Consider the following 12,674-nt stretch of genomic DNA (forward strand, 5'->3'; position numbering starts at 1 on the left):
ATTTTGTGATAAATGAAGATATTTTTTCACTAGATATTATTATATTTATACCAAATCCTTATTGATAGATTCAATTCATTTGAATGGCTAAATATGTCTGCTAAGTAAGCCAGCCTCAGCATTGCATCATTACTTTCAAAATCTTTTACTAAATAACAGTTTTGACTAGTCAGTAATTAAATAATTTCCTCACGCAATTGAAAAACTCTGTTAAGCATGCGACCCTTAGATAACCATCATATTTCAGTGTGATATAGGAGCACGGTATGATCAGGACCGATTTCTTCGCAAAATGCACGAGAAATGTGATAATTAAGCGTTCGTCCTCGAATGTATTTTACTACATTTACTGCTGTAGTTAGATGTTGTTTTAAACTTTCTGGCAATGCTTTCGACGCAAGTGCATGATGATGCAACATGCAATACGTTATTATAACTTCCGGTAATTTACTTTTCATGTTTAAAAAAAATCCTGAATATTTGCCTAACATTGCTGGAGCTCTATCAGTGCAAACTGAGCCAATCACATTCATCGGTAATTGATATTTAGTAAAAAAATCTTTGATGCGATTGGAAACATCAATTCCTCTCGTATTCACCTCCAGTGGTTCACAAAATAGAAATTCTTCTATCACCTCTTTTTAATTCACATACCTGACAAATACCAAAAGTTGGCTACAATTATCAACATCAGTTGACACATCCAGTTGCATGCTTATTTTTAGTGGACTGATTTTTATGTCTTCAATTACTTGCATTAAAATATATTCACTGAGATTTTGTATTCGTGATCGTATAATATCATTCGATAATGAAATCTGTTGGATTTTTTTATGTGCTTCCGAATCTAACACTGTTTTAGCAATAATTAAAGCAGAAGGTTTAATCAACTCTTCAGCAATCGTGTGAGGTTTCTTTTTTTTTTTTTTTTTTCCACATAAATATGCTACTTGAAATGATGCTTCTAATAAAGGTTTTTGAATTGCTGGTCCGCACAATTTTAGGATAGTTCCACTGGTATCAAACCGAGCCTTCAAAACTTCAAGCTGTTCATGCTATGCGCTTTTTCGCCCCCATGCAGACTGTTGAAATGCTCTTATAACTTTGATAGTTTGAGATTGCTGTTTGAAAATATCTTGGAACACAAGATGCATTGCGGTCGTTGCGTGCCATCTTTTTCGGTTGTGCAGGTAAATCCATAACCGGCATACTTATTGTTCCATTGTCATTTCTTTGACATAGTGGGGTTCACTATAATCAATTTAATTATTTAGAAATAATGTAATATAATATATATAATGTTCTTACGTTTATAATATCACTGAATCCTATTCGGCTTTAACGGACAATTAAGAATGTATTAGTCTCAAGAGGTTTCTGGACAAGTCAGAATACACAATACACATGTCGCAGACACAATAGTTGACTCAACTTGACTCAACCTAACACAAGTGCAGTAGATGCAGATACAAATCTGTGAATCCGTAGATTCCATTGGAGTATTGAACTCAGCGCATGCGCAAGCTGGGATAACGTTCTCCGCTTGTATTCCCACAGTTTTTTTTCTTTTTTCCGTCCCCTAGCTGCCTGTTCGCGTTCGTTTGTACCGTTTCATGCCTTTTCGTAGCGTTGTATACGTCCATTGGCACCGGCGTTTTCCTGTGTCTTTTGCCGATAAGTGAGCTAGATGCTACCAATTTTTATGAGCTTCAATATTGGGAACACTATTGCAGATTTCAAATATTTTATTATAAGAAATTTAATAAATGATATATAATAATTTGTATGGTTAGGTAGGGGCTTCTCCAGCACGCCCAAGAATACATTCCCGCACCCCAGCCCCGGTTAAGAACCACTGGTTTAGATGGTAGAATGTAGTAAGATTAATTTGAAGTTTCTGTATGATTTGGGAAAAGAGCATTAAATGGCTGGTGTGTAAATGAAAGTTTACTTAGTAGCCATTTTTTGGGCAGTCCGGAACTATAGAGGATATTTGGTACTTACATATTAATGCCATCGCAGCAGAAGTTGCGCAGAAATGCCAATAAAGAGCAATCCTGTTGTTCGCACACAGTTAAATCTTTTGGATCAGTGTTAAAAAGGAGCAAACAATGCTCCTTTTTAACGCTGATTTTTGACATTGATTAAATTTTGTGAAAAGCAACTTGATTTATCAGATAAAACTGTTATAGATTGGAACAATTAGGTGCGGGAATTATGTGTCTTGGATATGGTGAATAAAATAAACATGGAGTCGGGCAGGCTTTGGGGTAAAAGGTTCGGAGCTGGAATCACTAAAAACAGGTCGACTTCGACTCCAGTTTTTGTTGGACAGTTTAAATTTGAAATGAAATTAAAATGAACTGAAAAAAATTAATGACAAGCTCAGTTATTATGTTTATTTACAGACTGTATACATTAATAAATAGCTATTTTCTATTTTATTGACATATTAATAAATAAATATAAGGATGGATGTGATATTTGCCATTAGCAATTAAACTGATTCATTTAGTTACAAATCTCGCTGGTAAATTTAGGTAAGCAGCAATAACAGCAAGAACTCCCAAATTTGATGCCATTCTTAGGAAACAAGCAGGAAAAGGAACAATTATTGATCAAGCAATGCAACAAGGAAGTACATATTTGATAATAAAGAGTTTTTAGAATTAAGAACACTTTAAGAAGTCCCAATGTTTCACTAACAGAAAGACTGTGGAATGATTTTGCAGAATTGAAAACTCTTCTTTCTACACCATATATAGCCACAAAAAAGCTGCAATCTGAAGAATTGACAGGAGGCGAGAATGAAAGAATGGGATGTTTGTTCTTTTTGAAATAGAAGGTTTATTGCAGAAGGAATCATTTTTTCAATAAAGAAAAGAAAAACTAGTTAGCTAGACAATGAGATCTTGCTGGGTTCTATATATGTAGATTCGAAACACCGAATTTTCTTGGATGATGAACAAATTAAAAAGGCAAAGAAAGTCATCCATGAACTTTTATTAAGAATGAAATTATTCTCAGAGAGAGAGAGAGAATTCGAATTTCTCTCTCAATTTGGAGAATTCGAATCAGGACAGTCAAACTTCAGACATTGCAACTGAGTCTCTGTCATCTTCTTCTAGTGATGAATTATATTTGAAGAAATATTTTTGAATAATATTGAAAAGGCTAAGCCAATGAAAATAAAGAACCAAGAGCCTTTAGATATAAAAATGAAAAATTACAAACAAGATTTCTAGAATGCCTTTGAAGAAATAGAGAAATATGATTGTGCTTGCAAGACACCTCTTTTAGAACTTATGAAAATCTATCCTGAAAAGTTAAAAGAAGTAGCCCTAACAATAACAGCTCTTCCTCCTACTCAAGCTAGTGTGGAAAGACTTCTCAGCTCTGAAGTTTATCAAATTGGAACTATGGGCCTCCAACAAAGATCATGCCAAAGCTATACTGTTTCTTAGAAATAACTAATGCCACTTTTTCTATTTCATAATAAATGCTAATATAAATAATTTGCTATGCCATCAATTTTTTTTTTTTTTTCCTGTAGCATCTATTAATTCTTTTATATTAAAAAATAAACTGTAACCCATGCGTATATATATATATATATACACGAGGGACTCGGAGTCGGTCATTTTCCCTACCGACTTCACAGCCCTGGTAAAAATAACTGTGGTCGAGTATTACCCAAACAGTGGGTGTTTGGTGGTTATGTAGAGAGACAAAAGATTTGTTTGTTGTCATTGTTCTCATAAAACTGGCTCTACACTTCTTAATAAAATTACTGAAAACATTGCAGATGGTAGCACAATTTATTCTAACAGTTGGAAAGATTACCAAACAAATAAAAAAGAAAAAGGATTCCTACATGCTAAAGTTAATCATAAATACAATTTTATTGATCCTGATACAGGAGTTCATACACAAACAGTTGAGAGAATGTGAGGCAGTGCTAAATGGAGAAACAAGAAAAATAGGGGGAAAGCGAGACATCATTTAGAAACTTATTTAGCACAGTTCATATGGCGACAGCATCAGGTCAAAGAAAATAGAGACCATTTTGAATCTATGTTAAATTCTATATTAACCCATTTTCCATCGAAATCCAACTGACTACTTTGATTTTAAATAAAGTGTTTTAATTTATGATTTGTCGCAAAAATTTTAGGAGTAGATTGCAGCATTTAAAAACTTCCAAATCTGCAGCTGCGTTGGCGTTAATACTTAAGTACTGGATATTTTTTGCTCTTATTTTTGTGAATTTTTGTGGCGACACCCATATATGGATTCCAGTTCAGATAATTTTAGGAAGTTTTTGGATGCTGTTAAGGAATTTTATATGCCACACACTAAGACTAAGAAATTTCTAAATAAGGTAAGTGGATATTTGCTTTGTATAGTGCTTAAATGCATAAGAGGTTTTTCCTTTTTTTATGCTATTTTATTGTTTGGTTTAAAATGTAGTTTATTGAGATAATTGGTTTTTGTTTGCCTCTACTGTAGAACTGGATGCTCCTTTGATTTTTTAAGTGAAAACATATGTGTACATGGACAAAGTGAAGGGAGTGCGCAATGCTGAGTTTGTGCAATTCTGGGGTGTTCTTTTAAGTGAAAGTAGGTCGATGTGTACATGAATATCGAGTTTAAACAATTTTTTGTCTTGTTATTTTGGCTTTGTGGCGATTTTTGGCGCAAACATCGGCGCTACACAAGCCAAAATAACAAGTCAAAGAATTGCATGAACTCAGTATCCACGTACCACCAAAAATTGCCAATTTTCGTCAAGCGGTACCTATAAATATACTATTGCCAATTTATTTTATAAAGAAAAACCAGATTCCACTGATATTCCTAAAAAATCTGCCATTATGGAAAACTTGAACTTGGAAGATGAAAGGTTTACCTGCATACTGAAAGAATGAGCCCTAGTTAAATTCAAAGCAAACTTTTAAGCCTTAATGGATTCTATAATTTTAAATTAAACACTTCGATTATAAAAATATCTGATGTGGATACCATCTGACTTCCTTGTACAACCTACTAAATTATACACATTTTTTGCTGCTCTTCATTTAAACTTATTTTCTTAAATTAATCTAACTTAATAAAACAATCCCTTAAGGCAAGTTGAAAATGACATCAAAAACTGCAAATTCTGAAATTAAATATTCTGCTTAATTTTTTCATACATGAGTCAAACTTCCATATTTTTATTTTTTTCATAATGAGTATAAAATTTTACCAAATATAAGCAAAGAAACAATAAATTTTATTTTTTGTTCAAATTTTTTTAAATTTGAAACTGCCAAAAGATGAATATTTTTATCATTTAAAACAATTTCTGCAATTGAAAGTATATGTCTACATCCAACTACTGTGAAAATAAAAGCGAGTAAGAACTTTTAATCGGGGTAAATTTCAACGATCTGCAGTTAATTGTTTTTGAGTTATGTGAGATACCTACACTTACAGCCATCACAGAAACATCTAATTTGAATCCATTTTAGAATTTGTTTTGGAATAAAAAATCCTTTATTTTGTTCCTGCATATAGATATTTCACAAAAAATTAATCAAAATGGATACTTCCGGTGAATCCAATTACCAAACTTTTTTTGCGATCACAATACTTCATACAAAGTAAAAAGACACAGATACAGGAAGAGTTTTTTGACAGAAAATTTTTAGAATGTCTGAATCTTAAATATTTCAAACAGAAACACACAAACATTTTCTAAGACTTATAAGAAGCAATGAAATCTACATGACTTTTCGTAACTGCATCATCACTTTCAAATGTTGGTACATGATGTGGTATTCCTTGAAATGGTGGTACATGAAGACAATTCAATAATAAACTTATACAAGCCATTTCTTTTCCACAGCAAACTGTTCAAGTTTAGAACACTAGCCTCAAGTTTAGAAGTTAATGTTATGAACCAGAAAGTTTAACAAGAAACATTCAGTTTCAAGTTTAGAAAACAGCTAAATTGTTCATCACTTTATTACTAGAAGTTCTAACAATCCTGAAGTTTTCTAATAACCACTGTCATAATATAATAACATCATTACCATCTGATTCACAAAGTATGATTTTTGACTGCTACTTACTCAAAGTAAACTAGCAGATAATGATACGTTTCTTTATATACAATTTAAAATACTGAAATGCAAATTTTTGACAGCATTCCTATTAGAACCAGTGCTTCAAGAATGAATGACTATACCAATAAGAGTCTTTAATACCTTTGTCTGTGTTTATAAAGAAGATTTTATCCTTATTCAATCAAAATTTATCAATATCAAAATTTTCACAGCAATCAGTCATGTACATGGAAAATTTATGAAAATAAAATTTTGAAAAAAATGTTAAAAATTTTTTATACATGTAAATAATTTTAGTGAAATTACATGTAAAATTGTAGTATCCCTTATATAACGCAATATGAAATGCCTCAAGATTCCAAAACTCTGTTGGAAAAATACGATTACTGGAGAAGTCTATTTAACACTGAAGTAAATGGCTATCTTGCGAAATTGGTGAGATAGCACCTAGCTTACAATGGTTTTGGTGACTAATTTTCGTTGCCAAAGTTCGCAAGCAATTGTCAAATGTCGCCAGTCTTGGTGGCCATTTAGTGACATTTTGGTCTGATTCCTTGTATAACTGTAATTAGTCTACTTCCTATGTAACTGCTACTGTATCTGGACCTATGTGTAGTAATTGTATATGCATTCCAGCAATTTTGAAAAATTGAAAGTACTGGAAATGTCTTGGCAGTTAGGAGAAAATTATATAAGATCGAAGAGAGTATCAGTTCTCAGTTTAGTTCACAGTATTGAGAGTACTGAGAGTTAACTGAAGGACCTTTGAATTTGAGGTTTTTTATAATACATTGTGTTTAACGTTCTTAGGAGTTTGAAGTGGTAACTACCGACTGTGTACTGTCATACTCAGATGAGCCGTATGAGTACTTTTATGAAAGGTTCAAGAACTGTACTGTGTTTCTTTCGATAGAATAAATTTAATCAAGTTATCATCAGTTCTGTGTTTCATTACGAACCTGTATGCATGTAACAATACATATTTAATGCTAAACTTGATATACTTACATCTGCATCTGCTTCATCATTAGCAGCAATTGATGTCACATAGCCCTCATATTTGGATTTACTGCCTCCATAAATATCTTCATCCATATAAATACCAGCAGATGCAGTGAGAGGAACACCTTCCCCATTCTCTTCTCCTTCTGCTGCGGCTAAGCTAGCTCGAGCTTGTATTTCTCGAATTTTTTCTTCAATTTCTGAAAAAAATAATAATAAATAAGTAAAAAAGCACAGATTATACACTGTCATCACTGTGATGGAAATTGAAAAATACTACTTACATTAGACATAAACTATATTTGGCAAAAAATAACCACAAAAAATTCAACCTTTTTGAAAGAAAGTTCATTCCTGGAGTTACAAAGCCTGCGTAATACTGGTCATAATGAAAGTTTTCCAACAAAAACATTCTTAATAAAAATAGAAAAAAAAATATGGGTACTTTTCCATTTCACCGGCGCAAATCTCGCCAAGTAGACTTTATAAGCGACAACAACCAGTACACAAAAAATTTTTAATAATGCTGCAAATCTCACCAAAGCAGACTTTACTGACGACAACACACAATGTTAACAAATTTTAGTTCTATGATTTTTTTAATTTGGAGGCATAAACATTTAAATATCGTTAAAAATTTTTCAAATGGGCCTTTCGTTTGCCTTCTCCATATAAATTCTTTGAGATAACTTTCCAGATGATAGTGTGCCATTCCTCTGTGTTTCTTATTTCGCCATTTGGCCGTTACGCCACAACCTTTCTTCTTTCTTTTTTTGGCTAATCTTTGGAATATGGTAACAGGTAGTTTGGCGACATTTTGGTAAGGCGATAAAGGTTACTAGCTAGGACTTTAGCAGTGTATATGGATAAAGTCAAGAGTGTGCACAATGCCATTTTTGTGCAATTCTGGGATGTTTTTTTAAGTGAAAATAGGTCGATGTGTACATGGTTACCGTGTATGTGCAATTCTTAAAAACGCGGCAAGCAGTTTGCGATTCTGCACTTTCTTCCAATTTCGCACCTAATCTTTGTCAAGATTAAGCACTTTTGTTCCATAAAAGTTCTAGCATAAGCGTAAATTTTGCCTGATATAACCTGACAGATTGTTCCTCTGTTCTGGGCAAATCCCCAATGGCTGTGTGGCAAGATTTGCTGAGAAACAAAAGAACGTTTCCTAGTTGCTGTGCCAAACTGCCATGCAGGACTTGGTTTAAAGTTATTCAAGAAAATATTATTGATGGCACTATAGGACATAACAGTGAAGAATGCAGACAGACTATAGTTGACCTTTACTATACGGTACAGCTTGGTTTCAGTCTGAAAAAATCACCAAGTGGTATTGATTATTCAGGAAATCTGGAAGCCCGCTGCGTGACAGAGGCTTTTTGGTAACCCTAATGTTGGTGAAACTAATCTTGGGAAAAATTGTGTTTTAGTTTTTGTCATTAAAAAGGGGTTATTTCTGCAAATATCGCCAAACGTTTTGCGATAAATTTAGATTTTGGCTATTTTTGTAACAGTAACCCTTTCATATGGACCCAGGTTTGGTTTTCAGTTGCTGTGTTTGCTTGGATGTGCGTGGTATGGTTTTGTATTTTGAACTTGCTATTATTTTTTGTGGGTACCACCATTTGAGTATGTATGAGGTGGATAAGAGGATTGTTGATTACCAGTAGATGAGCCGAAGTGACCAAAGATTTAATTGAATTGCTCACGTGGAGGATGGACGAGATAGTGGTGGGAAGCATGAACATATGCACGTAAAAGAAAGGCATGTTAAAAAATCGACGTATTGTTTATTTATTCACCTCTGTGTGCTAATTTTTATTAAAATATTTGTTGTTTAATGTTTTTATGTTAAGAAATGTGTATTTCTGGTTATTTATTACTTTCTGTGTATTTTTGATTATTTGTGTGTTAAGACAGTGGCAAATTTTTTCTGGTTAACATGATAGTTTTAGCTTCCTGAAGTGAAAATAGATTGATGTGTACAAAGTTAAGGCAGTGGTGCGCAATGCCTAGTTTATAAAATTCTCTGATTTTCTTTTAAGTTAAAATACATCGATGTGTACATGGACACCAAGTCTGTGTAAGTCTTTGACTTCTTGTTTTAGTTTTGTGTAGCGAGCGGAAGGATTGGCACCATCTTGAAATTGGTGCCGATCCTTCCTGGCGCCGATCTTGGTGTCAAAAAAGAGACGATTCGCCAAGGGGTACCGCAAATTGAAACCACAGACCCCACTTGAACATTTCTGCATTAACCATAAATACAATTTTATTGAGCATGATACTGGTTACCAAATGCAAACTTTTGAAAGATCATGGGGTAATACAAAATGATGAAATAAATGTCAATGCAACATTGACCTTAGCCAATTGTATTCTTATTTAATTGAATTTATGTGGTGGCAACAAGATTCTACAAAACAAATGCTTTCAGACATTTTAAATTATATCCACAGTTCCATTGCTTTTGCTTTTTTTTTTTTTTTTTTTTTTTACACTTCAAATTTTTCAGACTGTCAGCTTCTGGCAATATATCTGAATCTGGTCCCGATAACAGAAAAGTACCATACTGTGTATCAGAAGCAAGAGTTACACATAAACAAAATAGTAAAAGACTGCGGCTCTCTGCTAAATGGCAAGATAAAAATCAATGACCCATGGTTTGCCATTATCACGAGTCTAATTTTGCAGAGTTCACATGGTGAAAGTTCTTGAGATGAGAAAATTAATCTGTAGCAATATTTGAAGCAATTGAGAAAGCATGGCAGTTAGAGAGTGCATGCTAGTAAATGTGAACTTGATATTTTGACACCAACTTGTATTTAAAAATTAGGAACTGTAATAATAATTAGCAATTTTTTTAAATATTGAAGTATTTCTCGTGTTTATTCTTTATGTGATTGAAGCAAAAAAAAAAAATCTTTTTTTATGTTACATATGATTGATTAGCTTCAGGTCATAATGCATAAATGTCTATAAAAGGTTTGAAATATTTAAACAAATACCAAATATACTTAATGATAAAACACACAAAAAGAAAAGCATTTTGGCACAAATCACAAGCACTAAAGTATAAGACTGTTAAAAACCAGGTTCTCAATCTATCATTTTTCATTGCGAAAAATCCAAGAAAAAACGTTCTTTGATAAAAAGTTTCTTCTTGGATTTTTCGCAATAATTTAAAAACGGATTTTCGTAGTTTTCTTTTTTGGCAAAAAACGTTTCTTCTTAACACATGTTTCTCAATTTCCTGTACACATCGCGGAGAGGGAAATTCTGGCCGCCAGGTTCCGTCGCCAATTTCCTTGGCAAATTTTCCCTCCGCTTTCTAGCGGCGTAACAGCATTTACGTGTATGGAACCTTTTCTTCTTTACATAGATGTTCTTTGGTTAGAATAATCTCCATGTATGGTACAGCGGGATTTGGCGACATGGTGATGAGCAGTAAACGGGTCATTTTGTTCTTGGCGACAATTTTCAAAATCATGCGAAGGCTGTACCGTATACTAGGATTTTACTGCATCTTTTTCTGTTTCTTTTCTTTTTAATAAATACCTTGTCATTTTGCAGTAAAATAAAAAAATAGTAATCAGTCATCTACGCTAACTATATTCGCTAAAATATCGTTGATTATTCTAATTCAATTTTTAAGTAATTATCTTTATTTTTATGTTATTCATATCATTTAATGTTGCTTCTTCCCTCTAAATTTATTTATCATTAGTAAATAATATTTCCAAATTTCAGGAAATTTTCTCTGGCATAATCCTGAAATTAAGTCTAGCAGTATGATGACATCACGAAATTTAATGCACATATTTTTTCCTTATGTATGCTGCGAAATAAATATAAAATACCTCAATTTAGTAAAAAAATATCATTAAATAGGTTTCTTTCTTTCATTTAGCTGCAGAATGTGTGCAAAAAAAGCCTTATTTTATTCCAGATTGGGCAGATTCTGATCTCAAAGTTCAGTGGAGAAAACAACTCCTATTATAAATATATTTGTGTTTTCAAGTGTTAAGGTGCCTTTTAAGAAGACACCTCACACAAATTAAATTTACCTAAAATCTAACCTAACTTTTAGCATTGCGTTGTGATTTATAAGAACCGGATTAGCCTCATGTTGAACTGGTGATGATCATGAGTAATAATTAAATAAAACGTACAATTGTTATCCAATGTATATATCTTAAATTAAGTTTCTTAAGTGGAAAAGTAAACAAAATTATCAAACAAAGTGTACCAAGAATAATTAAGAATAAATGTCCTATGGGATTTATTGAATAATTAAGTGAATTTGCTACACAGTACAAGTAATACCATAATTAATTTACCTGTTAGCATAGCCAACGTACATTACGCGGATAGCTGGAATTTTCTCGAAACATACCTGGAAAAGTCAGGGAATTTCATTCTCCTGTTTGAGTGGCAACCCTGATTTTATTTTTTAATCTGACCTGTTCTACTCCACTTTAATTACATGATTTATAAATACAATTCTAATCACTTTGCATTTGTTATTATTCTTAGTATAAAAACACATCTGTCACAATTCCCAGTAGACAGTTTAGCATAAACATCATACATAGCTTTAAATCTCTCCTTTTTCCAGAGACAGTCTATTATGGAATAATTCATTAACTACAAGCAAGCATTATTCAAAAGATAAGTCTGAATATACGGAATGCTGTATTTTAATTCCAACACTTAGTACTGAGAATAATCTCAAAATGCTATAATATATGCACACTTTTAAATTGTACTATACATAACAAAGAAAATGTTCCCATTACAAAAATTGGAAAGAAAAACACACATTTCCACTGAACTTCTGAAACTAGAAGACAATAATTTCCTCAATTAAATTATTGCATTGAATACGTAACAAGCAACTTTGGTGAGCAGAATTTCTAATGCTTCATCAATATTTTCAATATTTCATCAATACTAAAATAATTCTTAAGCCTCTCCATTAAGTATAGTTAATCAACACAAAATATAAAATTACTGTAAACACATCATGTTGACATTGTTACCAAAATTAGGCTTACCTTCATGTGTTCGCGGGACGACGGCCGCCATGTCTATACAAGTTATGTAATATATTACTTATGTCTTTATTTTAACACAGTCTTTGGACAGAAAATAAATTTTTATTTCTCAATTAATATGCTTTTCATATGTATTCCTTAAGTTCTCAAACTATAACATTATTACAAGTCACTTTGCAACATTACAAACATACAAACTTTTCATGTTGCCAACTAAATTGTATATATTTTCAGATTATTTTGCGTCTTCAGGCTATCCTTAAATTAATTTTAGCGATAATAATATATTTCTTGTTTTACTTTTTCACATATAAGGAAGGAATGCATATTTTTAATTTAAAATTGTAATTTTTAAACTAAGACCTACATTATGGTACTTAATTTCATGTTCTGACGGGTAATTTATAAATTTTATGTTTTAAATTTCCTTCTACTTTTATTTTAATTTGTAGTGTTTAAATATGTATATATTAACAAATGCATTAAAGAATACGCAGTATAT

The 12,674-nt window shown here is 32.2% G+C and overlaps 1 protein-coding gene across 1 annotated transcript in view; it reads right to left on the reverse strand.

Moving 5' to 3' along the window:
- Sf3b1 (splicing factor 3b subunit 1) overlaps positions 1 to 12,374 on the reverse strand; it is a 124,659-nt gene extending 112,285 nt beyond the window's left edge. Inside the window, exons 1-2 of the mRNA XM_085817857.1 lie at positions 12,173 to 12,374; positions 7,119 to 7,312 (exon numbers count right to left, since the gene is read on the reverse strand). Coding sequence (XP_085673983.1) covers positions 7,119 to 7,312; positions 12,173 to 12,203 — 225 coding nt within the window. The 5' untranslated portion in view covers positions 12,204 to 12,374. The remainder of the gene's footprint in view (positions 1 to 7,118; positions 7,313 to 12,172) is intronic.
- Positions 12,375 to 12,674: the final 300 nt, after the last annotated feature.

This window comes from Stegodyphus dumicola, chromosome 1 (genome assembly GCF_044657685.1).
Source record: "Stegodyphus dumicola isolate Sdum_Otavi_A_Nest chromosome 1, ASM4465768v1".
Lineage (NCBI taxonomy): Eukaryota > Metazoa > Arthropoda > Arachnida > Araneae > Eresidae > Stegodyphus > Stegodyphus dumicola.